The 25,802-nt window shown below is 54.5% G+C and overlaps 1 protein-coding gene across 4 annotated transcripts in view; it reads right to left on the reverse strand.

Annotated features, from left to right (window-relative positions):
- Positions 1-25,802, reverse strand: part of MAST3 (microtubule associated serine/threonine kinase 3) — an 87,060-nt gene that overhangs the window by 5,741 nt on the left and 55,517 nt on the right. For all 4 annotated transcript variants that reach the window (XM_075902929.1, XM_075902930.1, XM_075902927.1 and 1 more), the window contains 20 exons: positions 23,629-23,704; positions 21,915-22,124; positions 21,725-21,826; positions 20,102-20,234; positions 17,711-17,778; positions 17,375-17,460; positions 16,559-16,767; positions 15,306-15,444; positions 14,302-14,434; positions 13,944-14,109; positions 11,160-11,261; positions 9,722-9,844; positions 8,453-8,562; positions 7,615-7,769; positions 6,043-6,275; positions 4,227-4,427; positions 3,421-3,647; positions 3,088-3,210; positions 1,367-1,503; positions 82-263 (listed from right to left, as the gene is read on the reverse strand). In XM_075902929.1, coding sequence (XP_075759044.1) covers positions 82-263; positions 1,367-1,503; positions 3,088-3,210; positions 3,421-3,647; positions 4,227-4,427; positions 6,043-6,275; positions 7,615-7,769; positions 8,453-8,562; positions 9,722-9,844; positions 11,160-11,261; positions 13,944-14,109; positions 14,302-14,434; positions 15,306-15,444; positions 16,559-16,767; positions 17,375-17,460; positions 17,711-17,778; positions 20,102-20,234; positions 21,725-21,826; positions 21,915-22,124; positions 23,629-23,704 — 2,915 coding nt within the window. The remainder of the gene's footprint in view (positions 1-81; positions 264-1,366; positions 1,504-3,087; positions 3,211-3,420; positions 3,648-4,226; positions 4,428-6,042; positions 6,276-7,614; positions 7,770-8,452; positions 8,563-9,721; positions 9,845-11,159; positions 11,262-13,943; positions 14,110-14,301; positions 14,435-15,305; positions 15,445-16,558; positions 16,768-17,374; positions 17,461-17,710; positions 17,779-20,101; positions 20,235-21,724; positions 21,827-21,914; positions 22,125-23,628; positions 23,705-25,802) is intronic.

Here is a 25,802-nt window from a genome sequence, read left to right on the forward strand (position 1 = left end):
TGCCGGGGGCTTTGGTATTCATGATTTACAGGCCACGTAATAGAAGCCATAGATGGGCGAGTGTTCAGAACCACCTCCTACCTAGTGGGAGGTCTGGAGCAGGGCTGCGGCAGGGTGTTGTAGGTCCCGGCGACAGACTGTGCGTGGGAGATCCTGGAAGGCTCTCGCTTGACGACAGGGAGTGATGGAGGCCAGAAGAGAAGCTCCGGCTGGTGTGCAGGACAGTTGTTTGCTTGGAGATCTTTTTGAAAAGGCACTTTCTCCTTTGGGAAGAACAAAGCCAGGCAGGATTTACATGGAGGGGACCTGCACAAAACCTCTTTTTATTCCCTCTGGGCATCGCAACACAAGCCCTCTCCCAAGTTCAGTTGTCTAGGGAGTGCTACAACTAGAGGCTGGGTTCATCCAAGAACTCTGAACACCTCAGGACTCTGCACACTCGGAACAAAGGGGAAAGGAATTTACTGCATTGCCACGTCAGACACAAGACGCCTCATAAAAATATTCCGTAGCAAGCTGCAAAGAGCCAGCCCGGCCAACAAGCTCAAACCGGAGCCTTAATATGAACAGCTGCGGCAGCCATTAGCACCCGGAGCATTTTAAAGGGAAAAACCTGTATTCTTTGCCCTGGACAGTCACAGCCTGTTTCACTGAGACGTCGACCAACATTAGAACATGGGATTTCCAGGGTCTGTAGCATCAAGGAGTCAATTCTCACCCGTGTTTGTGTGAAGCAAGGGGATGCAGGTGCCGGTCTTCGGCAGGCGAGAAGTCACATTCACTAACTAGAGGAGCTGCCTGATGGAGGCAGTGTTTAGATATATTCCTTTCCCATTCTAGGGCTACGTCTAGACTGGCATGATTTTCTGCAAATGCTTTTAACGGAAAAGTTTTCCGTCAAAAGCATTTGCGGAACAGAGCGTCTAGATTGGCACGGACGCTTTTCCCAAAAGCACTTTTTGCAGAAAATCGTCCGTGCCAATCTAGACGCGCTTTTCCGCAAAAATGCCCTGATCGCCATTTTCGTGGTCGGGGCTTTTTTGCGCAAATCTGAGCTGTCTACACTGGCCCTTTTGCGCAAAAGCTTTGCGCAAAAGGACTTTTGCCCGAATGGGAGCAGCATAGTTTTTCCGCAAGAAGCACTGATTTCAGACAGTAGGAAGTCAGCGTTCTTGTGGAAATTCAAGCGGCCAGTGTAGACAGCTGGCAAGTTTTTCCGCAAAAGCAAAAAAACTTGCCAGTCTAGACACAGCTTAGGTGAATAAACTCATGGCCCCCAACGTATTTCAGGGCTTGCATGCCGACTGCTCGTCAGAGCTCCTCAGAGAAGCCCGCTAAAGGAAGTCCCCCGTCTATTGCTACTCACCGGTCCTGACTGTCCTTTTTTCTACTTTTCTTACTCCTCCTGGCCATCCTGGTCTTGGAACTGTTCTTCCGAGCCGGACCAATTTTGATGGACGTGTTCTCCAGGGCGGTGGTTCGCAGCGCTACCTTGTTGCCGCTCTGTGAAATGCACCAAGCGAGTTGTGACGCACCAGGCATAAGCACGTTTACACTGGATCCTAAGGCCAGAAGGGTCCATCGGAATCCCCTTCTCTGACCTCCTGCGGCAGGCGTCACTATCGGAGCCAGAGCTTGAGTGGCCTTGGCTCCCGTCTGCGAGACCATGCATCCGCTCGCAATGAGGCTCAGTCTCCTGCACAGCCTATTAACTGCCCCACTGCCCGGACGTCCCTCTGCAATTAATCATCTTGGGGAAGGGGCAAACCTCATTAATACAGCATCTGGGGGCCACTGTGCATTTGTACGCTCATCTCAGCATCAGTGATGGGACAGGACTGTAAGGGAACGGACCTTTCTCTCCTCAGGGCTTGGTCTGGGGAAGCACAAAGACCCCAGCTGCCCTCTCAGAATTGCCTTTCAAAGACACAGACGTTTGGGCTGCCAGCCATCGCCGGCAGAGCTGTGTTTCTGCCACGTGGACTCTAGGGCAATTTCTTCCAAATGTTTCTGGGTTGGCCGTGCTGCTACTCTGCACGAATCTACCAACACTGCTTGCTGGCCTGGTTGCCAGGGCACTACCGCATACTGCTCTAGTCGGATAAGGGGCGGTAAGGAAACAGAAGCCAGAAGTGAAAAAATGGCTCAAGATACGCCACCGCTCAGACACCACCTGGGGGCTGTTGAGGGCCCGAGTGCAGCTGAGCCGACGGGACTGGCTTTGTCCAAAAGGGTCACGGTGTGGGAACACAGAAGCACAAAAGGACGAGAGCAGTTCAAAAGGGACTTGCTGTCACGAGAAGGGTAGTTCCTGGGGGGAACCAGACTTCAGACACCTGCCGGGGGGTCTGAAGAAGCTAGTAGGGTCAGGCTGGCGAGCCACAGACATGCATGGAGACAGCTGAATTAAAACCCTCCTTTCTGAAGAAGCTTTGTTCCCACTGTTAAGATCAGCCGCAGGTGGGTTGGTCACTGAACCCCCCTGGTCGCACACTCTGGAAGGGAGGCGCCCAGGTGTCTGAACTCGGCTAGCCCTGCTGGCTAAGCATGGTCATACACAGGGAGAGAGAAACGTGGAATTACAGCCTGCGATAGGCAAAGTCATGAAGCCCAACACCTGAGGGGAACCCCACAAGACCAGAGTGGGGCTGCTAGCCCAGCGGTCATGAGTCTCCCCCCTCCATTCGCAATCACGCAGCCCCACCCACCTCCCGTCTGGGATCTCAGCGAACTCTTAAGGCAATTCCAACCATTGCTTTGGCAAGGGAAGCCAGGAAGAGCTGCCAGGCTCCAGAGAGCTGCCAGCTGTGCACAGACCACCTTTGAGAACCTCTGCTCCAGGGGCGCAGACATGGTGCGGGAGGCAGAGCCACGCTGCCGTAGGGCAGAGCCAAGCATCCCCAGAGAGTCACCCCCGGACTCCTGCTGAATTGGGAATCCCCCCCCCTCCCGCTCTCGTTCAGATAATGAAACGACGTTTGCTGCTCGGAGCCTTCAGCAGTGAGCGCAGGAGGAGTGAGAGGAGCCAGCCGCACACAGAGAGCAAAGCACACGGTGTCCCGTTTACATCCAGGGCAGGCGGCTTACCTTCAGCAGCAGCTCCACCACATCCATGTGAACTAAGCCCAGCACAGACTCTCCATTCACATGTGTGATGAGATCCCCAGCTCTCAGCCCCGCTTCCTGGGCAGGGCTCCCATCCTCCACGCTCTGGAAATGGAAAAACCAGGAAACCCTTATTTAGGCAGATCCTCAGGATTACACACACGGCATGTAGGCTTCCCGGCCCGTTGGCTCTACCTCCCTCGCCTCTCGAGAGAAGGGCAGTCGTGGTACACCCCTGCTGCTAGGGAGGCAGGACACACCGCAACGTCAGTACACGGCGGCTCCCGTTCCCTGCGGAATCCGCCTGTCGCTTACCCACACCATGTGATGCACCGTGTACACGTCGCTGTCCCCCATGTACACGCGGATGGCGCGGAGGGTGAAGCCGTATTTCTTCCCCGAGCTGTGGATGATGATGGGCGGACGCAGGCTGGTGATGCTGAGGGGGGAATCCCGGCTTGGGGACGAGTCCCGTGAGGATGGGTTGGAAGAGAGGGAGCGCGGAGAGATGGGGCTCATGAGGCCTCCACTGCTGCAGTCATCTACAAACAACAGACAGCGTCCCATTTCAGCTTGCACCCCCGCCCTGCCAGCGCTGGGAGCACTGGAGAGTCAGTCCCCTCCCACCAAACCGCTTATCGAGAGGACTTGGCCCGGCAGACCATCGTATGCAAAATCTTCATTGCCTGTGGGAAGAGCACCTCAGCTTGCCCCACTAAACAGCCTATACATTTCCTTACCACGGTCCGCACCGTTTGCTTCCCTTTGCTACACTCCCAGCATAGGCAGATCTGTCAGCTCACCAAGGGCTGGTACCGCTTGCTGGCTCTTCTGCAGCGTTATCACTGACATGGGTCCTGCTGCTAAGGGGTGCAGAGGAACCCACGAGGGAGTAACAGAGCAGGGCCTGCCTGGGAGGCCTCCTTGGGTAGCGCTTAAGCTGGTGAACACGTAACACAAGTGACAGATGCTACGCAGGGGCTGCCGCCGTGGGACAGAGCCGCTGGGGCCGCAGGGCAGGTGCGCACGGTGGAGATGCTCCAGTCGGAAACCCGCCCCGTGCATGCACTCATCACACCACTGACCCTGTGCGTCAGCTTCACTAGCGGCTGCCCGCTGACCTGTGGTGATGATCAGGGACAGAGCGGAGACAGAAGCAGACTTGGGTACTCGGCCTCCTGGAGACACTCTCTGCTTCTCCGGGGTGTTCTTCGGACTCCCCAGCCTGCGGCCCAGCCCGGGCTCCAGGGCTCTTGGGGTGGAGTTTTTGGTGCCGGTGCTGTTGCTCCGCAGGCGGATGCGGTTCAGACTGGCAATTTCAGCTGGACAAGGAGGAAAGGGGTCAGCAAGCTGGTGCTTCTACGGGATAATAATGCCACCGCGATGACAATCTGCTGCTGTCCAGCTGGGGCTGACCCGCAGTCATTCACTGGAACTGTATCAAGTCTAAGGCTACGTCTAGACTACCTCCCTCCGTCAGGAGAGGGATGTAAATGAAGCACTTCGAAAGTGCAAATGGAGCCTGGATTTAAAAAGCCGGGATTTAAATATGCATAATCACGTCATGGCGCTCTTTCGAAAAAGCGCTACTTCGAAACTGAAACCGCACTCTAGACACAGTTCTTTCGAAAACGGGGCACTTTTTCGAAAGATCCTGTAAACCTCAAAAAACGAGGTTCTTTCGAAAATGCGCCCTGGTTTTGAAAGAACTCTCTAGACTGCCGTTTCAATTTTGAAATGGAGCTCTTTCAAAAGAGCACCATTACGTGATTATGCAAATGAAGCACGGGATATTTAAATCACGTGAGATAACATGATCTTGGTAACCCAGGGTACGTCTAAACTACATGCCTCCGTCGACGGAGGCTTGTAGATTTGTGTATTCGAAAAAGGGAAATGAAGCCGCGATTAAAATAATTGCGGCTTCATTTAAATTTAAATGGCTGCCCCGATCAGCCGACAAACAGCTGATCAGCTGTTTGTCGGCTGATCGGGGCAGCCATTTAAATTTAAATGAAGCCGCGTTTATTTTAATCGTGGCTTCATTTCCCTTTGCCGATCTGTCTAATCTACATGCCTCCGTCGACACCCTAATTGACCATTCATTATCAGTGGGAAATAGGTCAATGGAGGGATGATAGGAGTTACTATAGAGAACTTTCTGGGTGTCTGGTTGGTGAGTCTTGCCCACATGCTCAGGGTTTAGCTGATTGCCATATTTGGGGTTGGGAAGGAATTTTCCTCCAGGGTAGATTGGCAGAGGCCCTGGAGGTTTTTCGCCTTCCTCTGTAGCATGGGGCACAGATCACAGCTGGAGGATTCTCTGCATCTTGTGGTCTTCAAAGTATTTGAAGGCTTCGATATCTGAGACATAGGTGAGAGGATTATTCTAGGAGGGGTGGGTGAGATTCTGTGGCCTGCACTGTGCAGGGGGTCAGACTAGATGATCATAGTGGTCCCTTCTGACCTTAAAGTCTATGAGTCTATGAGCTACTGCCCTAACCATCACTGTCCCCGCCTCACAGGCCACCTCCTTCCACAGGAACGGCAGGGTTAGACTCTGCTGCTAGGCAAATACTCAAAAGGGGGTTGTCTTGTCCCCCGAGGGTTATTCCCACACATGGCTATCTCCCCAGAAACCCCCTTGCCCGCCATCAGGCTCCCTCCCATGCCTCTCAGTGCCTCTTCAAGGCGGCATGTGTGGTGTGGGTATAGCACGCTGTCCCCCTCCAAGGGATCCAGTCTTTTCTGCCTTGGAACCTCGGGGAATTACTAGGATCCCATGGAGGCTGCCCGTGGCCTGGGCCACCACCAGCCAACGCCCTGCACTGCATACACAGGCTGCCTCCGCAGCGGAAGGCTGGGCAAGAAGCTCCCCCGATTTAGCACCCTGTGGGCGTCCTTAATCCCCAGCTCCGCCATCCGCAGCCCACGTACCCGACAACGCCGAGGGCTTTGCTGCTCCTCCTGTCCCTGCTTCAGGGTCCCCCAGCACAAACACCGGCCTCTCAGCCTTTACAGAGCCCGGGCAGGGGCTCTCATCTTCGGAGGAGAAAGCGAACTTGGGCATGGTCTCCAGGCTGTAGGTGCTGGTGAGGGCGGCAGGGCTGCAGCTTCGCTCGTGCCGGGAGGAGTAGGCGGTCGACCCGCAGGACGTCCACGACCGGAGCCTGTGGACAGGAGAGAGATGGTCTAAGAGTGACAGAAGCTGGAGTTGGATACTTCACCATCACCCGACTCTTCTCCAACGTCAGGGCTGGCCGGATTGCTAGCAACCAAGACCCTGGGCACTTCACCAGCCATCTTCTAAAACAGGGGCGGGCAATGATCTTTGATGGGTAAGTGGTCAAGGGCAGCACTCTTCCATGATATTAATGGAGGAAGTGCAGGGTCAGGGATAGAGGGTGGGTGCAGAAGGGAGCTTGGGGTAAGGGACTGGGGTGCTCCCTTCTGCACCCACCCTCCATCCCTGACCCTGCACTTCCTCCATTAATACGCTAACACTGACAGTCCAAACCACCAAAGGTACCAAGGTACAAAACCATCAAGGTACAACACCTCCCTTGCTGCAATTTAAGCTCATTGCTTCTTTCCTATTCTCAGAAGCCAAGGAGAATAATTTTTCTTCCTCCTCCTCCTTATGCCCTTTTAGGTACCTGAAAGCTATGTCATGTCCCCTCTTCTAAACTAAAAACAAATCCAGTTCTTTCAGTCTTCCGTCATAGGTTATGTTTTCTAGACCTTTAATCATTCTTGTTGCTCTTCTCTGGAACTTCTACAATTTTCTCCACCTCTTTCTTGAAATGTGGTGCCCAGAATTGGACACAATCCTCCAACTGAGGCCAAATCAGTACAGAGCAGAGTGGAAGAATTACTTATCGTGTCTTGCTCACAACACTCCTGTTAACAAATCCCAGAATCATGTTTGCTTTTTTTTCCAACAGTGTCCCACTGTTGACTCATGTTTAACTTAAAAAGCGGCGAGGAGTCCTGTGGCACCTTATAGACTAACTGAAGTGTAGGAGCATAAGCTTTCGTGGGCAAAGACCCACTTCATCACCAGTGCCACAGGACTCCTCGCCGCTTTTGCAGATTCGGACTAACACGGCTACCCCTCTGAGACTTGACATCATGTTTAACTTGTCATCCACTATGACCCTTTCAGCAGGACTCCTTCCTAGACAGTCACTTCCCATGCTGTATGTGTAACACGGATTGTTCCTCCCTAAGTGGAGCACTTTGCATTTGTCCTTATGAAACTTCATGCTGTTGACCTCCGACCATTTCTCTAGTTTGTCCAGATCATTTTGAATTTTGACCCTGTCCTCCAAAGCACTTACAAGCTTGGTATCATCTGCCAACTAGAGCAGAAACAAAGCCCATGCAAGTGCCCAGGGTTGGCTGAGCTGCTAAGTAAACAATGGTTGAGAGTCCACACCCCCCTCCACACACCCTTGCTGCCTTTGGGACTCTGCTTTTCCCTACAGACATAAGGGCCTTGGACTCCACCTGGTCTCTGTGCCCAAGAGCCGGCTCTTCTCTTCGTCCCCGGAGCTCCTGTCCCACCGCTCCGTCCTCTCCTCTTTGTCCTCACTCTGGCTCCGCTCGGACGACGACAAGCTCAGGTTGGAGTGAGCTGCCAGGTACTCAGAGCTGCTATAAACCTGCAGCAGAGGCCACACGTGAGAGGCCAGCAGAGGGTACAGTTCAGCCAGCACCCCACGGCACCTTCCACGCTACTATCCAGCCTCCACGGGCACAGCTCTGAAGTCACTTGAATTACCGAAGCAGAGAATCTGATCCCATGTCGACAGGAATCCCCTGCTCACCAATGAAATGCAGCCCCCCCGCCCCCGAGGTCAACATCTCGCCACACAACAATTCAGGATAGAGAGCAGAGTAATTGCTCCCTAGAACTGCCCTGGATCTATCAGCCCTGGCACCATGGTGAACGCTCCAGGGTTAATTCACCTAGCCTGGGGCATGGCGCCATGGGAGCCTTGTCTCAGATAAGTCCGGAGCCAGGCTTGAGTCCACATGAAAGGCAGCACCTCAAGAAACGTGCCTCCTTAGCACCGGGCTGGGTCAGCGCTCACCAGACAGAAGAGCACTCCATCTGGATCACCAACAGCCCTTGCTGGAGCATTCCCTGCAGAACTGTCAATGGTGCTCCTGATGCTGGCCAGCCGCCTCTTTGGTCCGTCCCTTGCCCAAGAGCTCAGAAGGCCCCGCCTGGGTCACTAGTAAAACCTGTGCCCTGGCACAGTGACAGCTGGGGGCTTTGGCCCCAGGGGAGGGGAGAAGGGTCTCTTTAAAAGCCCCACGTCTACCGGGAGCCTCCCAGTACCTTGCTGAAGCGGTGAGAGCAGGAAGAGAACTGGCCAATTTCCACGGAGGATTCCTCATCATTCGTTTCCTCATCCTCGGAGCCCAGGTGGCGGTACCTTTCGGAGCGAGCTGAAAGCAAGAAGCGACAATGCCGCAGGGTGGGTCTCTCCTCCAGGGGGCTGCAAGCCCAGCCACTTGGCCGCACCCACCATTTACGGAAAACAACAGAGGCTGACGCAGGGATACCATCACGGGGGCACCAGAGCAGAGGGGCCCCGCTGCCCAAGTGGGACGGGGGTAGGCCTCTGGCTTACTGTGCCAACGTTCAAATCCCAGGCCAGCCCTGGGACAGAAGTGAAAGTTATTTTCTTTGGCTTATGCTCGAACATTTGGGAAGGGAAGGGAAAGCTCACATCCATTAACGCTCACAGGGCTTATGCCAGTCTCTCGAGAAGAGGGATGCGGTTTCTTGCAGCTTCCTGTGAAGTGCCTGGCACTGACCAATGTTAGACAGAATCCTGGACTAGCTGGGCCATGGGTCCGACCTGGTTCGGCAAGTCCCATGCTCCCTCAGCACGAAACCAGAACATGCTTTAAATACATCCAATCTCTACTTAGATCACGACGATGCATTTTACGACCCCCAGTGAGTCTCAGGCTACTGTGCGCTCAGCACGGTTATTTAACTCCGGCTTTCACCCGGATGCACCATGTTTTTGCCAGCGATGTGGGTGCCTGAGGAGCAATGCTATCTGGCAGGCAGGGCAGGATACATTTTCCTCTACACACATCTCTGAGGGCTGGATGTTCCCAGCAGGAACGCACAGATGTTCCTTTTCCACTTCCCAAAGCAGCTGAGGGGAGCAAAACAACGTGCTGCCAGAAAGCCTCTCTCTTACACGTTGGTGCCAGAGGAACCATCACCTTGGGGCTTGTTTTCAGTCTTAGCAGCAGCAGCAGTAACAGTGCAAAATCCCACAAATGCAGCCCTCTGCACTCAGCCTGATCTGCAAGTCCCTCCCGCCGTGCCTGGCAGGCAGCCCCCATCCCCGACGGCTGTGCAAAACAAGAGCAAACCTAAGGAGCTGGTGCACCAGGAGGCCCTACCACCTGAGGAACGACCAGGAGAATGTGACTCCACACAGCCTCATTCATTTCTACAGCTAAGTCAGTCAGGGATTGGCCCATCGCATCCCGGAGAGGGTTTCTTTGTTCCGGAGAATTCAACCCAGCCTCACTGCTGGGACGACGGAGCCAAAGAGGAGAAAGGAGCAAGAACTGGCCTTACTGTCAAAGTAACTGGTGTCGTCCTCGGCTTCCAGCTGTGGAATGAATTCAGCCTTCTGCCGCAGCAGCCCGTTCCAGTCCAGGTTGTAGAAGAAGGAGTGCTGCTTCACCTCATGGGCACCACCTGGTGTCCAGCACAGGAACACATAGGTTAGACTAGGCAGGAGCTCAGGCCAGGTGCTGCTCCCAGCCTACGACGTGCTCACTTAGGAAACCGTTGTATTTTTATCCGACCCCCAGTGCACATGGCTTGGCTAGAACGGAACTCGTCGGGATTCAGGTTCCCAAACCAATCCCAACCGGCAAGGCCTCCCTGGCACATCCAACAACGGGACAGACTCTGCTCTTGGCTGCTCCTCCAGAGAAATCCAGAGCAATTCCTTGAGACTGACAGAGCTCTGGGGCAGGAACGGAGGCAGGATCTGGCCTGCTGCCCATGTTAGGGTTGGAGCTCTCTCATGAGCCAGGCTGAGGGCAGTGAGCGGTGGCCGGAGCAGGATACGAAGGCTGGGAAATGCAGTGGCACAGAACCATAGCTATGCCCTGGGCTGTGTATATAACAGAGGCTGCAAGCAAGGCGGGAACCAGGAAGAAGCAGGACTCTGAGACAGAGACCCTAACGCTGCAATATGCCATAAATTACTGACAGCTGCTACAGGTTTCCAACTGCAGGTGGGCATGAGGCAGCAGGACCATGCTTTAATCCCCTCCAGCACTGCCTAGATTCCTCAGGGGAGTGCACACCTGGGCTACGTCTACACTGGCACCCTTTTCCAGAAATGCTTAAAACGGAACAGTTTTCCGTTATAAGTATTTCCGGAAAAAGCGCGTCTACATTGGCAGGATGCTTTTCCGGAAAAGCACTTTTTCTGGAAAAGCGTCCGTGCCAATGTAGACGCGCTTTTCCGCAAAAAAGCTCCGATGGTCATTTTCGCGATCGGGGCTTTTTTGCGGAAAAGAAATCTGTGCTGTCTACACTGGCCCTTTTCCGGAACAGTTTTCCGGAAAAGGACTTTTGCCTGAACGGGAGCAGCATAGTTTTTCCGGAAAAGCACTGATGATTTTACAGTAGATCGTCAGTGCTTTTCCGGAAATTCAAGGGGCCAGTGTAGACAGCTGGCAAGTTATTCCGGAAAAGCGGCTGATTTTCCAGAATAAGTGGCCAGTGTAGACACAGCCCACGAGAGGAGGGGGTGTTGCTACCCCCACAGCAGAATACGGTTAATAGAAAAGCTATGCTCAAGGGTGAGATGGGCAGTACCACGTGAGCCAGATGCTACAGAGGAGCTCTTATAAACATCCCGGGCATACGCTGAATTGCTTAGGGAAGCCATCTATTGAACCAGCAAATGCTGATCAGACAGGGCCCCTCCAGCCTTCTCCCAGCTGAGCATGCCTAGGGGATGTAAGCAGCCAAGTAGGGGACAGTACGCACATACCGCTGCCTAAGCGTTCCAGCGGGCAGTGCCTCAGCAACCTCGTGATCAAATCCTGAGCGTCGGCAGGAAGAGCTTCATCACCTTCCGGCCACATTATTTCATCTGAAATGACATGGGAAATCACAAGGTGGCCTCCTCCCTTGAGAGCAAAAGGCTGTTTGCATCCCAACAGCCAGGGCAGAAAGCGGATAGGAGTCTAGAACCTTAGAACACTAGAACTGGAAGGGACCTCGAGAGGTCATCGAGTCCAGTCCCCTGCCCTCACTGCAGGACCAAGCACCGTCTAGACCAGGGGTCTCCAAACTACGGCCCGCGGGCCGGATGCGGCCCGCGAGGCCCTCTCATCCGGCCTGTGGAGACCTTTTTGTCTGGCCCCGCCTTCTTCTGCGTACCGGCGAGATTATCCCTGAGGCGCTTGAGTCCGAGCATTGGTGTCAGCGGGAGAAACGGATTCGCAGGCGGCTGCGCGAGGCCCCAGCACGCGCACCGGACAGCAGGTAGCCCAGGTCAGGGACGGCTCCGCGTGCCGCTTGGCCGGGCGGGCGAAAAAGAGGGGTCTCGAAGGCGGGCTCCGGATCAGACCCGGCGGCAGAGGATCGCGGGAGGCTGGACGGAGGGGAGGAAACCCGACGGTGGTTTCTCAGGGGCTAGGAGCGAGGGCCTACTTCTCCGGGGGCGGGGCTGAGGAGCTGGTGCCCATTGCAGGAGGCGGTCTGGTTGCTGTGGCACAGTGATAACGTGTCTGCTTTCAAACCAGCTTTTCCCATTAAAATGCATGCCCCTTGTTCCATGAGGCTATGTTACAAATTGTCACCTCATTCCCTGCATGATAGGAGAGCGATCACATCTCTTCAAGTGTGAGTGTCTTAGGCTGAACATATTGAACCACCCCCAATTTCAAACAGTGATTTCTAAAGCCAGAAATGTCTGCTATTTTGGCATCCAGGAAACAATTTCACCATTCACACTAATACAGGTGTTCATGTGTAGTGTATCAATGTGTTATTAAATAATAACTGAATAAAATAATATTAAATAAATAATTAAAAACAACATCCATTTTTTGATTGGTTTTTATTTTGACCTCAAGTGTGTAGTCGGCCCCCGAACTGCTGTTTGATAGTTAATGCGGCCCTCGGGCAGAAAAGTTTGGAGACCCCTGGTCTAGACCATCCCCGATAGACACACCATCCGAAAACTTGTAACGAAGGGTACGTCTACACTGCAGGGTAAGGTCGAATTAAGATACACAACTTCAACTCGGCTTTTGGCGCTGTCTACACAGCAGGAAGAGCGCTCTCTCTTCGACTTCCCTTACTCCGCATGGAAGCAGGGTTACAGAAGTCGGAGTAAGCAGCCCGTAATTTCAAAATTATTCGGAATCACGGGCTTGCTGTGTAGACCTGTACTCTGTTATTTCAAAATAGCACGAGTTCTTTCGAAATAAGCGTTCAGTGTAGATATAGCCTAACTCACCATTCCACGGGAACCCCCATAGCTACTGCAGTGGGACACCCCAAGGCTGGCCAGACTAGGAGGGGGCAGGAGGCTGTCAATTCATGGCTTGGTTTTCCCTACAAGCCCCTCAGACCCCAGGCCTCTGCCCTCCTGGCTGCAGGGGGCGTCCTACTTGGGTCGGAGTGAGGCATGAGTTGAAGGTCATTAGGACTTGGGGACCTAAGGCAAAGTACCTTTGCTAGGGAAGTTATTTTTGCATGTACTAGTCCCCTAGCTCTGGGAAAGCCAGCACTTCCGTGGTCACACTCAATGACTTTAAAGCGACAGCACAGCTCTCTCAGTGACTCACTCATCATAAGGCGCGGTGGTATGTGGTGACGCCCCACAACCTAATCAGAAGAGTTACTATGAAAGGAAAAGCGAAGCAGCCATCAAAAGAGACCAGTGAAAGGCCGGCTGTACAATGACAGCCCTGCAACCAACGCTTCCCCCAAAGCCTGGGAAGGGAGCACAGACCCGGCCAGACTTGGCTCCCCTACACTACAACACTCATGTCTAAACCACGTGATGAAACATCCCTGTGGCCCAGCCCTCGTTGGAGGGCACGGCAGGCTAAGGAATAGCATCGCAGGGCTGGTTGCGGTTGGGCTATGCATTCTCCTGAGCCAGCTTCCTAACAGATTGCTTTTCCTCATCCTGGCCCGAGGAGGGAACACGCTGTCCTTCCTCCTTTGCCTGGAGTCAAAAGGAATCTGTTACTTTAGTGGCTCCCAACCTCCTTGGGGCCAGCGAATGAGTCCAAAAGACTAAAGGCCTGGCCCAGTGCTTGCCACCTGCCAGCCAGCCACACGCTAAGGAGCTAGTACACGAGGGGGAGCCATGAGCATTGGCTCCCGCCCTCCCCCCACCCAGCTGCCTCAGATACAGAAGCAGCAACGCGTGGTGGGGGGGAGAGACAGGTGGCTCCTTGGGAACCGGTGCTTGTGGGGACCTGACTTAAAAACCAGCTCCCTGTGAAAAATCGGCTCCCACCTGCCCCCCTGCACTGCTGCTTCTACAGGCAAGTGTTCATCCGTGAGCATCTGTCAAGCCCTTCGAGGACCGTGGATGGAAGAGGCTCCACAAGGGCCAAATTTCATGCCGATGAACATTCAGTGCAGCTGTGCTCTGGGGCCAAAACAGACCGGGAAACAGGGCTCAACTGGGGATCCCAATGGCCAACCTGGTGCTGCCAAGCCAAAGAAGGGCCAGGAACACCCAGACCCAGAAAGCTCCCGGAAGCAAGACAAGAGGGTGGACTCAAGGTGGCCACTTCTAGAGACCTACCGCTAATCACCTGTCCAAAGAGCTCTTCTGGGGTGTCTCCGAAGAAGGGGACGCAGCCCACGAGGAACTCGTACAGGATGATGCCCATGGCCCACCAATCAACGGGCTTCCCGTAGCCTTGGATTAAGATCACCTCGGGCGCGATGTACTCGGGCGTGCCGCACACCTGCATTCCAAGAGATGTTCGCAATGCTGGACCCGCTGCACCCCAGGGACTGCTGCAGCATGGGCAGAGCCATGCTGGCTCCCTGAGATGGGGAAGATATGGATACAGCATTCCCACCCTCCCCCCGGGACCAAGAGAGATGGTTTGAACCAAGGGCCCCACGAGATCTGAGCCGACAGATTCTGGACATACCTGCTTGTCCATGAACTCCCGAGTGTCCTTCTCGATGTGCCCCTCATACAAGTTCGTGGTCATGTTCATCAGCCCAATCTTGGACAGGCCAAAGTCTGTCAGCTTGATGTGGCCCATGGAAGTGATTAACAAGCTGCAGGAGAGAAGACGTACACACAATCTCGCTGGCTCACCCCTGAGCAGAATCATAGAACTGGAAAGGACCTTGAGGGGCCATCGAGTCCAGTCCCCTGCCCTCGTGGCAGGACCAAGCACCATCTAGACATTCCTTGTCAAGTATTTGTCTAACCTGCTCTTAAATACCTTCAACAATGGAGATTCCACAACCCCCCTAGGCAATTTATTCCAGCGTTTAACCACCCTGACAGGTAGGAAGTTTTTCCTAATGTCCAACCTAAACCTCCCTTGCAGCAATTTAAACCCATTGCTTCTTGTCCTATCCTCAGAGGATAAGGAGAATAATTTTTTATTGTTCTCCTTGTAATAACCTTTAGATACTTGAAAGCTGATATGTCCCCTCTCAGTCTTCTCTTTTCCAGACTAAACAAGCCCAGTTCTTTCACTCTTCCCTCACAGGTCATGTTTTCTAGACCCTTCATCATTTTTGTTGCTCTTCTCTGGACCCTCCCCAATTTGTTCCCATCTTTCCTGAAATGTGAGGCCCAGAACTGGACACGGAACTTTAGTTGAGGCCTAAATCAACATGGAGTCAAGCAGAAGAACAACTTCTCGCGTCTTGCTCACGTCCTGCAAATGCCTCCCAGAATGACGTTTGCTTTTTTGGCAACGATGTTACTCGGTTGACTCAGGACCCCGCACGGAGAATGACACTGAAGAGGCCAGCTGTTCTCAGCTCATGCCATGGTCTTGACCTGGGAGTTGCTTCAGGCTGAGTCATCTCATCCCCCGCATGGGGAATCCTCCTTTTCCCTCCCCACTTTAGAACCGAACAGCCTCTTGCCCAGGCTCCTACAACCCTCTGACCACCCCCTTCCTGCCCTTACTTGTCAGGCTTCAGGTCCCGGTGCACAATCCCGTAGTTGTGGAGATATTCCAGAGCCAGCACAGTCTCTGCAAAGTACATCCGGGCCATGTCAACCGGCAGGGGGCCCATGTTCTTCAGTAACGTGGCACAGTCCCCACCTACAGAAATGCAAACGCGCCATGAACCACAACCAACGGTGCGGCAGGCAGCTGGCAGGGTTTCAAGCAGCCTTTTCTCCACCAGACTGTAGGACTCCCTACACCAAACCAGAGCCCTGACCAGCCAACCCTGGGTACTGCCCCTGAGTACCCACAAGCTGATGCTATTAAGGGGGGAAAGGATATCTGGCCAATTGCGCCGGGCAGAAAAGCCTTCCTTCCTGGCCCTGCGTGGCCACCTGTCTGCCAGCCCCTGCTGCTCTGCTCCAGGCATCGCTTGGCACCCCGATTTTGGGGTGCTGCACTGGTACGAGCTGAGCACTAGAGGCCACCCTAGCATGGGGGGGAAGGAGGGCACCGCAGCAGCTCAAAGACTGGCAAATGCCTGGTTGTGATGTGTTTGGGACACACCCCAGATTAAATCCCCCACCACAGAACTGCTTCCGAAAGGTGGCTAGAGTAAAGCAGGGCGGCATTTTTAATTCGCTGTCTTCCAAAGCAAAGCCAGTGACCGTCACCGCTCCCCCCCACACAAGCAATGCTAGCAGCACGCAGGGAGGAGCCATGAACCACCTTATTTTACAGGACGGGAGACCCGAGGCAGAGACAGGGCAGCACTAAGGAGCACCCGTCTTCCGGCTGTGCGCACAGACCAAGCTCCTCGCGCAACAGGCAGTGGATGGCTTTTGAGTCTCTGCTTCGCAGAGAAAGGAGGATTTTCCATTATTTCAGGAACAGGCCAGGCGTGGGGGGCTGAGGGCAGCACGCCGTCCCACATCCGGCACCAAGAGGCCTGGGAGAGCTCCTGGGATTCTCAGGCTGCAGCCTTCACTTTGGGGAACTTCGATTTCCTGCCCTGCAACAGCTTTCCTGCTCCCTCCAACTTTTTCCATCCACAAGTGAAATACATTTTGTTCTGTGCACCAAGGTTCATGCAGAGGCGCACCACCAACAGAAACCTACGCTGCCGGCTGGGGGCGCTCTGCTAATCAATGGGGTGGCATTTGAATCTGTCCAAGCACACAGTATATGGGGAATGCTGGGCACCGGAGTGATTGTAAATCTGCTTTTAACCAGCACGCTGTAAAGCTGCCGCTCAGCCCTTGGCTCTCACCTTCCACGTACTCCATCACCATGCACAGGTGCCTTCTGGTTTCAAAGGAGCAGAACATGCTGACCACGAAGGGGTTCTCGGCGAAGGTGAGGATGTCTCTCTCCACGAACACCTGCTGGATCTGGTTCCGCAGAATGAGGTTTTGCTTGTTAATTTTCTTTATAGCAAAGCGCTGCCTGGTCTCCCGGTGCCTCACCAGATACACCGCCCTAGGAGGGGAGAAAGCAATGACAGCACCCGCCCGGCTGCAGGGTTCCTTACTGAGTGCACGGGGCTCCCGCAGCTCCTGTCTAGCGTATGAGCCAGGACAGCTAGACTTGTTGCTTCAAAATGCTTGCGAAGCGCTGAGCAGTTCCCGGCATGAGCACTCAGGACTCTGCCAGGGGATTGCTGGAGGTCAGCCGCTAATGTGCCAATCACCGCGCTTCCCACGTGCAACGGGCATTTCCAAACGGGCGGCCAGCCGGCTCCAGCTGACGGATCACTGGCGTGATTTACGACCCCAGCCGTAAGGCAGGCGCCATCGTCGGAGGCGGCCAGCCGCCACTCGCCAGAAGGATTGATGGGCAGTGGCTGCAACGACCCACTCAATGGAGTCGAGCTAACGTGCCAAGACCGACACAGTAAGCGAGGCGCCAGGACCTGCTCTCTGCCCTCACCGGCACGGTGCCGTCTTCCCAGGGCAGCTGGGCTTGCTCACACCCAGCCCCGTGCGTGGGGGATTCGTTCACACTTAAGATCGCTGGCCAAAAGCGGCCAGTGTGTGCGGTTGCGATTGGTGGACTGCTCAGCCTCCGAGCCCCCTCTCCCACTTACCCATAGGCCCCATTGCTGATCAGTTTGATGGTCTCAAAGTCGCTCTCACAGGGTTTCCGCCGAGAGGTGGCAGCCGAGGCCCGGCTCTGCATGAGACACACACAAGAGTGGTTTGCTCTCCTGGCACAGTGACTATACAGGCAGCGTAGGCTCCACAACTGGCTAGCATTGGGGAACACTCGCTCGGCTACCCTCCACAGATGGACAATTCACGCCCCCGGCTCCCCAGGAACAAGGCAGCGCCTGGTCTGTATGCCGGAGGCCAAGAGTTAATTGGCTACACGTCAGAGAAGCTGGTTGGGAAATGCGAACAGTAACTCGGGCCGATGGCTTTACCTCATGGGAGCTGTCATTCTCGGAGGTCACGGTGGGCCCGCTATCCAAATGATCCAGCTGAACCATTTCTGCAGGAAAAAAAAGGAAGAGCAAGCCGTCAGGAATTCAACAGAAGATCCAACGCGCTGCCGCTGTTTCGGAGGAGGGAGGAACTGAAACCGAGCTACCCCGGATTAAGGAACTTCACTGAGATTTGCACACCGCTCCCTTCCGCAGCAGAGTTTTTGGGTTAGAAAATCGACCTTTTCCAGACACAGGCTTGCTCCGGCTGCTGCAGCTTCTTCTGGGCAAGCAGAAGGTGCCATCTGCACACGAGAGGCCTCACGCAAATTCACTGAGCAACTTCAGTGCCAGCCTCACCACGAGCTGTGGAGATGCTTTTCCTGGCCTACTTCCACCATGCTGCCTGGGTTTGCTGCACACACACTGCTTCTGCAGCCTATATTCTGACTGCTCAATGGGCGGTGCCAGGCTGCTATCTACGTGGGGTCGGCAAACCAGCCTGCAGAAAGAAGAGTCACCAAACTTTGCCCTCATCAAGCCTCTGCCATTGTCAAGTAACTTGAGTAACTTCTCTCTTGCACCCACCCCTCGGCGCGCCCGGGCGCAGCTCCCCCTAGGGAACGTTCAAGCCAGACTCACAGGTATCACTCAGACATTTCAGGCTCTCTGGAGCCTGCATCACTAACAGGCGTATCACTGTCCATGTCCCACACTGTGTTCAGCTGTTTCTGCAGATCCCCATAAACAACTCTGTGGGCCCAGCCTCTGATATCTGCCTGCCTGGAGCCCAAGCAACTGTTTGTGTGCTTCTGTTGTACGCTCTTCCAGGTCCTCCAGGGGTTAAACAGCCATACAATTCTATCTCCTCGGCACAGTCCTGTGTGTTCTTCAAGGGTTACGACTCCCCCACAGGCCTTGGCTTCCCACGGATTAAGTGTTCTCGAATGTAATCTACAGTATTTCATATGCCGCGGGCGATAATGAAGGAGAATTTGGTTCTGGCATGAACAGGCTTGGCCACAGTCCTGGAATGCACATCCCACTCCAGTGCCCGAGTTCAGGCATGGACGGGGGTGGGGGAGTGGATGCGGATGCCCTTTTGCCCCTGCACAGACTGTTTTAGCACTTTGACAGGCCATCAAGCCATCTGAATCCTCGCTACCACGCGACCGAAGAGGCACAATTGCCAGGCTTGTTCCAATCGGCATGAGGCACAATTTGCTGAAGAAAGAGCTACCTGTTGGTCTGAGAGCTCATAAGCCTCTAATCCAGTGCAGCATGCAAGGAACTGGAAGCTGTGTTTAAGATGCTGTAGGAACCTTAACGCTCAGGCAATTAACATTGCAGGTTGTACTCTGGGTGAACATGGATTTTGGGAGTGCAGGGCTTGCACGTTAAAGAGCAAGTCAGGCGAAAGGACAAAGGCCCTCTTGGCAGTGCACTCGCCTGCCCTGTGGGGCTGGGGTCATTGCCTGATGCACGGTACCAAACATCTGCACCGTCACCTCACCCAAGGGGAAGGGCAGCCCCGGGGAAACACCAAGGTCAAAGGCCTAGAGCTGACGGGCTGGCTGTATGGTGATTGATCTGCTTTGGTTTGTTTCACAGGGCAGGTACAGCTCTGTGCCCAGCAGCGAGAGGTGCTGGATCAACCAGCTCTCTGTCTGTCTGGGCAGCACAAACATCTCCTCACCATGTGTGACGTAGTGGGGGTACCTGGCTGGTTTCTATGCTGCTGGCTCTGGGGTAACCCCCACTGGTTGCCGTGGGTACCACGACCCAGCAAAACAGGATGAGTCACTATGCAAACCAGTGGCCAGACACCCCCCATGGAGAGGAACAAAGGAAGGTGGAATGCTGCCCTGGCTGGGGGGCAGGGCTGGAAGGGGGTTAGTGAGTTGCTGGCTGGAAGCATGGAGGAGACAGCCTAGGGAAAGGGACTGGAGTTTAGGGGCCCAGTCTCCCCCATCTCAAGGGGGCCTGAGGCATCCTAGCCCAGCTCTGTGACCAGATTACATCTATGCTGTGCTGTATCCTGGAGAGGCAATAAACTTCCTCTATTCCACCGGCTGGTGCAGTCTGTTTGTGCCATTTCGGGGTGCAGGAGACAGGGGAACCCCATCGCGCCGTCACACCATGTTGCCAAGACACCACCCAGCTTACCCTGGAAGTACCGCCCTGGGGAGAGCCTGTTCAGTTCTCCTTCCTTGGCCGAGGACATCAGCTAAGCTACCGCTAACGTTAACCAGCCTGGTGGCTTTTGGGATCTAGCCTGGGAGTAGCAGAGACCTTCCAACACACGGTAACTGCCAGCAGCCAGGCCGGAGAGGCTCCCTATCCCCTGCCTGGTCAGTCGGATACAGTCCAACAGCTGTAAAACATCCCTACCCTCCAGAGGGTCCTTGGCAAGCCCCAGCTGGCTGATGATGTACCGCGGGATATCCGTTTTTATTCCTTGGCCTACTTTAGCATGTCCTTCCACGGCTTCCAGAAGATGATAGAATTCCTCAGGATCAAACTCCTAGCCAAAGAAGAACAAGCACAGTCAAGAAGCAAGTTCTGAGTCCCTAGATCAGGGTGGCCAACCCGTGGCTCGCGAGCCGCATGTGGCTCTTCTCCCCCAAAAGTGCAGCACGTGAAGCTGCTCCTGAGCCCCCCAAAACAGTCCCCTCCCCAACCCCTGGCTCCCCTGTGCGGCAATTCAAAATGGCCCAAGAGGACAGCCGTCGATAGGCACCTGATATGGCCAAAAAACATAAGCTTGTTTCTTAAAGGGGCAGCCTCCTTTCCCCTCCCCCTTGACAATTCCGGTGCGGCTCTTCGCGTTTTTTCCACCGCTGTTTCTGCTCTCTTTGTTAAATGGGTTGGCTTCCCCCGCTACAGCTCACAGGCGTGTGCCTATTCTCCAAAGGAATCTGAGTGTCTACCACTGACTCGGTTCCTTTTCAGTCTGGAGTTACAGGATGCTACCAGGGCATCAGAACTCCGCAGGAGAACTCTAGCTCCCCTGATCTGTGTTTCCAGTATAATCTCTCCTTGCAAAAAGCCAGCCACGTGCCCACGCCCCAGAATTCAGGGGCAGAGGTGGTGTATCACACTACTCTTTTCAGCTCTGAGGCACTAAAACGATTCCCGGGCAAACCCTATTGGGAGAGATTTGGAAACATACCACAGATAACTACATTTTCAAGGTGAATTAATAACCCAAGGAGAATGTGTGTTGGAGGTTAAGCGTAATGGATAAAAGCTAGAGACGGACAAGAAAAGAAAAACAGATAAGACATTCCCACCTCACTAGGAAACCCAGCACCGTCCTGTTCTGTAATATTCCTTAACCCAGGGGCCGGAAACCTTTCCAAAGCAAAGAGCTAAACTACATTAAAATTCAGAACAAGTGGTCAACAAATAGCCAGTATGAGAACGCCCATTTGCATGACTGAAAATATACAACTTAATATTACTGGTAATTGACATGATGATTAATAAATAAAGTCTGTGTCATTGATGCTATTAAGGGGACTTCTGCTTCCGTTCACACATTTCTTTGAAGTTGACATCATAGCTGGTCAAATTCAGATTCATGCCGCATTCAAGCTACAGGAATCATTACACGTTTTTTAAATTTTGAATGAATTTTTCCTTTTAATTTAAAAAGTTGCCTGCATTTTGGGAGTGACCGGAGAGCCAGATTAGGTTCCATACTGAACCATATTTAGCTTGAGAGCCATCGGTTGCAGACCCCTGGATCTAAAGATCTCCATCTCCTCTCTCCACCCCAGCGGTGAGGCTGACGCCCAGGCGCCGGGATGGCGAGTTCGGTGAAGCTTGAGCAGAGTGACTCGGTCGCTGTGCACACGACGGAGCAGCTGCACGGCTGTTCACTTGCGGGGTGCACGAATGGGGATCAAGCTGTTCTGCTGGAAATGAGTCTGATTGACTCCCTGAGTAACAAGCTCTTCCCTGCCCTGGCATCCCCGGGACAGACCTGCGCCCGCGGACAGTACCCCTTACCAAGCACTCCAGAAGGCGGGCAGGGCGGGATATTATCAGCAGCAGCTTCCTAACCAGCTGGTCAATGAACCTCACTTCCTCGCTCTCCGAACGCTCCTGGGCCTGTAAGGGAGACAAAGGACCAGGTCACCGAACAGCCCGTTGGGGGTAGGGCCAAGGGGCGGGGCAGGGCGCACTCCCAGGCACTCACATCATGGAGCATCTTCTCCAGCTTCTCTTGCAGCTCCATGAAGTAGCGCGAAGTGATGAGCGCCTGCTGGGACTTGGCCAGGCAGTCTCGGGCCAGCTCGATGATCTGGTGGTGGATGAAGCCCAGCACGCCGTCGGCAAGGGGCAGCGTGCTGCTCGAGGAGTAGCTGGTGATGGTGCCCTGCAGGCGCTCCTCCATCTGCGCTGTGGCCTGTGGGGCGGAGCAGGCGACCGCATGAATCCACCTTCGGGTGAGAGCCAGCAGCACGGCCGACCCGGCGCCCGCCCGCTCCTGCCGCCCGTGCGCTGCCCCGGCGCAAGCCAGGGCCTGCTTAAGCGCAACTCGTTTCTACTAGGGATGTGAAAACGCGTTTAGTTCTGAAAACGTGGAACCGCGGAAAGTTACATGTGGGGGGGCCAGGTGGGAGCTGGTGCTTGTGGGAAGCCGGCTCCCTGCGAGCACCGGCTCCTGCCTGGACCCTCCTCTCCCCACCGTGCTGCTGCTCTGTGTGAGGCAGCAGCGCCAGCGGGGAGGGCGGGCAGCTCTGCAGGAGCCAGCATGCGGCAGGTGGTCACTTTAAGGGAGTCAGCTCCCCACATGTATCAGCTCCCACCTCCCCCCCACCTCTGATACAGAAGCAGCAACGGGGTGGGGGGGGGGGAGCTGCATGTAACCGTTAGGACTAACCAATGAGCCCGGTTAATTGTTTCAACGGGTCCACATTCACATCCCTACTAGGGGCCACGTCCTCAGCTGGAGCGAGCTTGGAGCTATGGCGCTTTGCACCAGTGGAGGCGTGCAGGGGAGCAGCTACCCCAGCGGCTGAACGCCCCAGTGCACGCCAGGCCGGCCACTGCGTCTTATTCAGGCCTCTCGGTAGGAAAGTGCATCAGAGCCAGGTCCTTTCCCAGGGATCCGGCACGGTGCAGCCAGCTCATCCGCCCCTCTCCCCCCCCCCCAGCCCTTTAAGTAGCAACACGTGAACTCACAGGAAGGATGAAAACGAAGGGGCTTGCTGCTCCGGTTATCTCCCCGGGCAGGCCTGCCACTGGGAATTTGCCCTCTGACAAACCAGAGTCTGCTGCCGGAAGCGAGGCTCACTCCGAGCGGCTATGCCCAGGCAATGCAGCGCCCGAGCCCAGAACCCAGCGATCCCAGAACGGGAGGCAGGCACGCCCTGGGCTGTCCTTTCGGACTGCAGCATGCCAGTGGCGTCCAAAATAATTGCACGGATCCTGACACTAGGGCGTGCTGGAAAGAATGCTCCCTTATGCACGCGACTGAGCTGTGTCACGGTGCCCTAGGACCAAGGCAGCTGTCCCAGTAGCCAGAATGAGCGTGGCCCTGCTTTTGTGATGTTACGTCCCCCTAGTCTAGACGATGCTTTAACTGCACTGATATTGCTTCATGAGGAACTCTCAGCCCAGTCCTCGCACGCTGACCCTGACCCTGTTTTAACCACAGCTGGCTCCAGACGCGGGTATTGAGACCGTTCCACACTGCTGCAGTAACACATGCCCCTCGCTGACATGAGGGCTCTTCTGCTCTCCCTCCCCGCCCCCACGTGTGGGTTCCCAGCTTTCCAGCCCCTCCCACGCCGTCCCTGTCACACACACTGCGGGTCCCAGGAAAAGAACAGAAATGATTTTGCTGGAGACCGACAAGCCGAAGAGCCGCAATGTTGGAATCATCTTTCCAAGTTCCGGGCAGTTACCTTCGGGAACCGTTCCTTGTAGACGTGATTCATCATAACGATCTCATTATCAAAAGCTCCACTTGTCCGTCCAGGGCTGGGGGGGGAAGAACATGGGTCTCTTCAGAACACCAAGTAATTAGGGCTCTGCGCAGCCTTCAGCGCCTTGGAACACGCGTCACGGTTTGTTTTCTATTCAACTGCCACGTTCCACAAGCCCTTAAAGCACATTCACTCGGCATCCTGACAACAATTCCCTCAGGGCTTCTCCACCTCCAACACCTCCTGAAGCTCCCCCTGCCTCTCTGCCCTCCCCCCCCCCACCAACACAGCTCCCCACCGCCCAAAGCATCCCCTCTGGACCTGCCAACGCCTCCCACCATGTTCCCAATCTGCGCCCCTGGCTGTTATTCCACCCACACGCCTCTCCAGGGGAGAAACTGGCAGGCAGAAGAGGCCGCCTGGCAGCTGTCTGGTCTGTCCGCAATAAGCTACTCCCCCCTCCAAACGCACGGCATCGGTAAGCCAAGGGAGTTCCGAATCTAGGTAGCCACAGCGGAGAGGCTAATGCATCCATTTCAGTTTCCTTTCAAGAAAGGGGTTGTCCTCTCTAGGGATGTTAATGGGTAACCGGTTAAACAGTTACCCAAGAGCAGCCCCCAGCCCCCCGTGGGGGAGCCAGGAGCTGCCAGGCTAGAGCAGCCCCTCCCCATGGCAGGGGACGCTCTAGCCTGACTCCAGCAGGTGGGGGGAAGGGGTGCTCCAGCCCCACTAGAGCGCCCCTGCCCCGCCCACACCCCTTTAATCAGTTAAACACGCTTTTAGTACTACAAGCAATTTAACCAATTAGGCGGGATTTTTCATCCCTCGTCCTCTCCCCCCTCAGCATTATAATTTCTGTCCTAGCCCCCACTCTAATGCTAGTATTCCAGACAGCCACCGGAGAGATGCTGGCACCAGGCAGGCCAGCAGTGTGACACCCCCCGCCCCCGGAGCCCCTCTATCTGCTACTGTGGGTCCCTTTTCACCGCCGGCGGCATAAACCCCGATTCTTGGTTTTGCAGGGCACAGAGAGATCTTCACGTGAATAGTTTCTCTTTTTAGCCAACTCAGCAGACGCTTCCTTCTCCCCTGGCCACGCCGCCACTAGAATCTTTATCCTGCTAGACAAAGTCAGTCAGGCAGCAGCTACCAACTCGTTAACCAAGTTATAACAGATGCCAAGATCAAAACCAGTTTCAACCCCCTCCCCACCCCTTTCTCATTTCAGTAACTAAGCAGTAAGCCACAGCTTAGCCTGGGACCGTCTATAGACAAGGGAAGGCAGCCATATTACCAGCGTTTTTTTGGTAAAACATTCATCCATGCATAAAGCCCTGAGATAATTAATCTAATTTTAATGAAATTTCAGGCAACAAAGCCTTGGACCAATTACAGCTCTCACTCAATGAGAGCCAAGAGACGCTTGGGTACAAATGAGGCCTCTACACACATTCCACAATGGGAAAGTATTTAACTGAACTAGCCCCCGTCCGAGTTGCAAACTTGCTGCATTTGACAACGGGAGAACCAACCAACGGATGGAAACTCGACTGCTTGGCATTTCCGCAGCAAGTTTATGAAGGGGCACTGTCAAATTCCGGGGATCTACATGTTTTGTCTATAGCGGGGCTGCATGTGAAGTCTAATGTAAGCTGCAGAAGTTGAGGAGGAAACTGCCTGGTTCTCTTGTTTGCATGTCTCCGCTCTCATGTGGCACCTTCCCTGGGACTTCCATGCAATGCGCCTACGTGCAAGCAGGGAACGTAAAGAGAGAGGCAGCTACACACAAACACCTGGCATGTCTGAAATCTCTGAGAATGCTGTATGCCCGCCTGCGGCCCTGGGTAAGAAAAAGCAACAGTTGGGGGAGAACAGGGAGGAGGGAAGAGAAAAGACATTGCAAACAGATGTACCCAGAACACCTGGCTTTTATTTAATACACGTAATGCTTTTCGATCCAGTTCCATACGCAGATTGAAAACAATCTTTCGGTTGGAAGTCTGATGACCTGCAGCAGGGTCTGCAAGGCCCGATTCACAGGTATGCCCTGTTTGGATCTCAGGATCTGGGCTTTCTACTGAGAACTCAACCTCTCCATCTCCTGTGACCCACCCAAGGGTCTGCATGAAGGCACAAGTCCCCAACACAAAACA

This window comes from Pelodiscus sinensis, chromosome 19 (genome assembly GCF_049634645.1).
Source record: "Pelodiscus sinensis isolate JC-2024 chromosome 19, ASM4963464v1, whole genome shotgun sequence".
In the NCBI taxonomy this organism is placed as follows: domain Eukaryota; kingdom Metazoa; phylum Chordata; order Testudines; family Trionychidae; genus Pelodiscus; species Pelodiscus sinensis.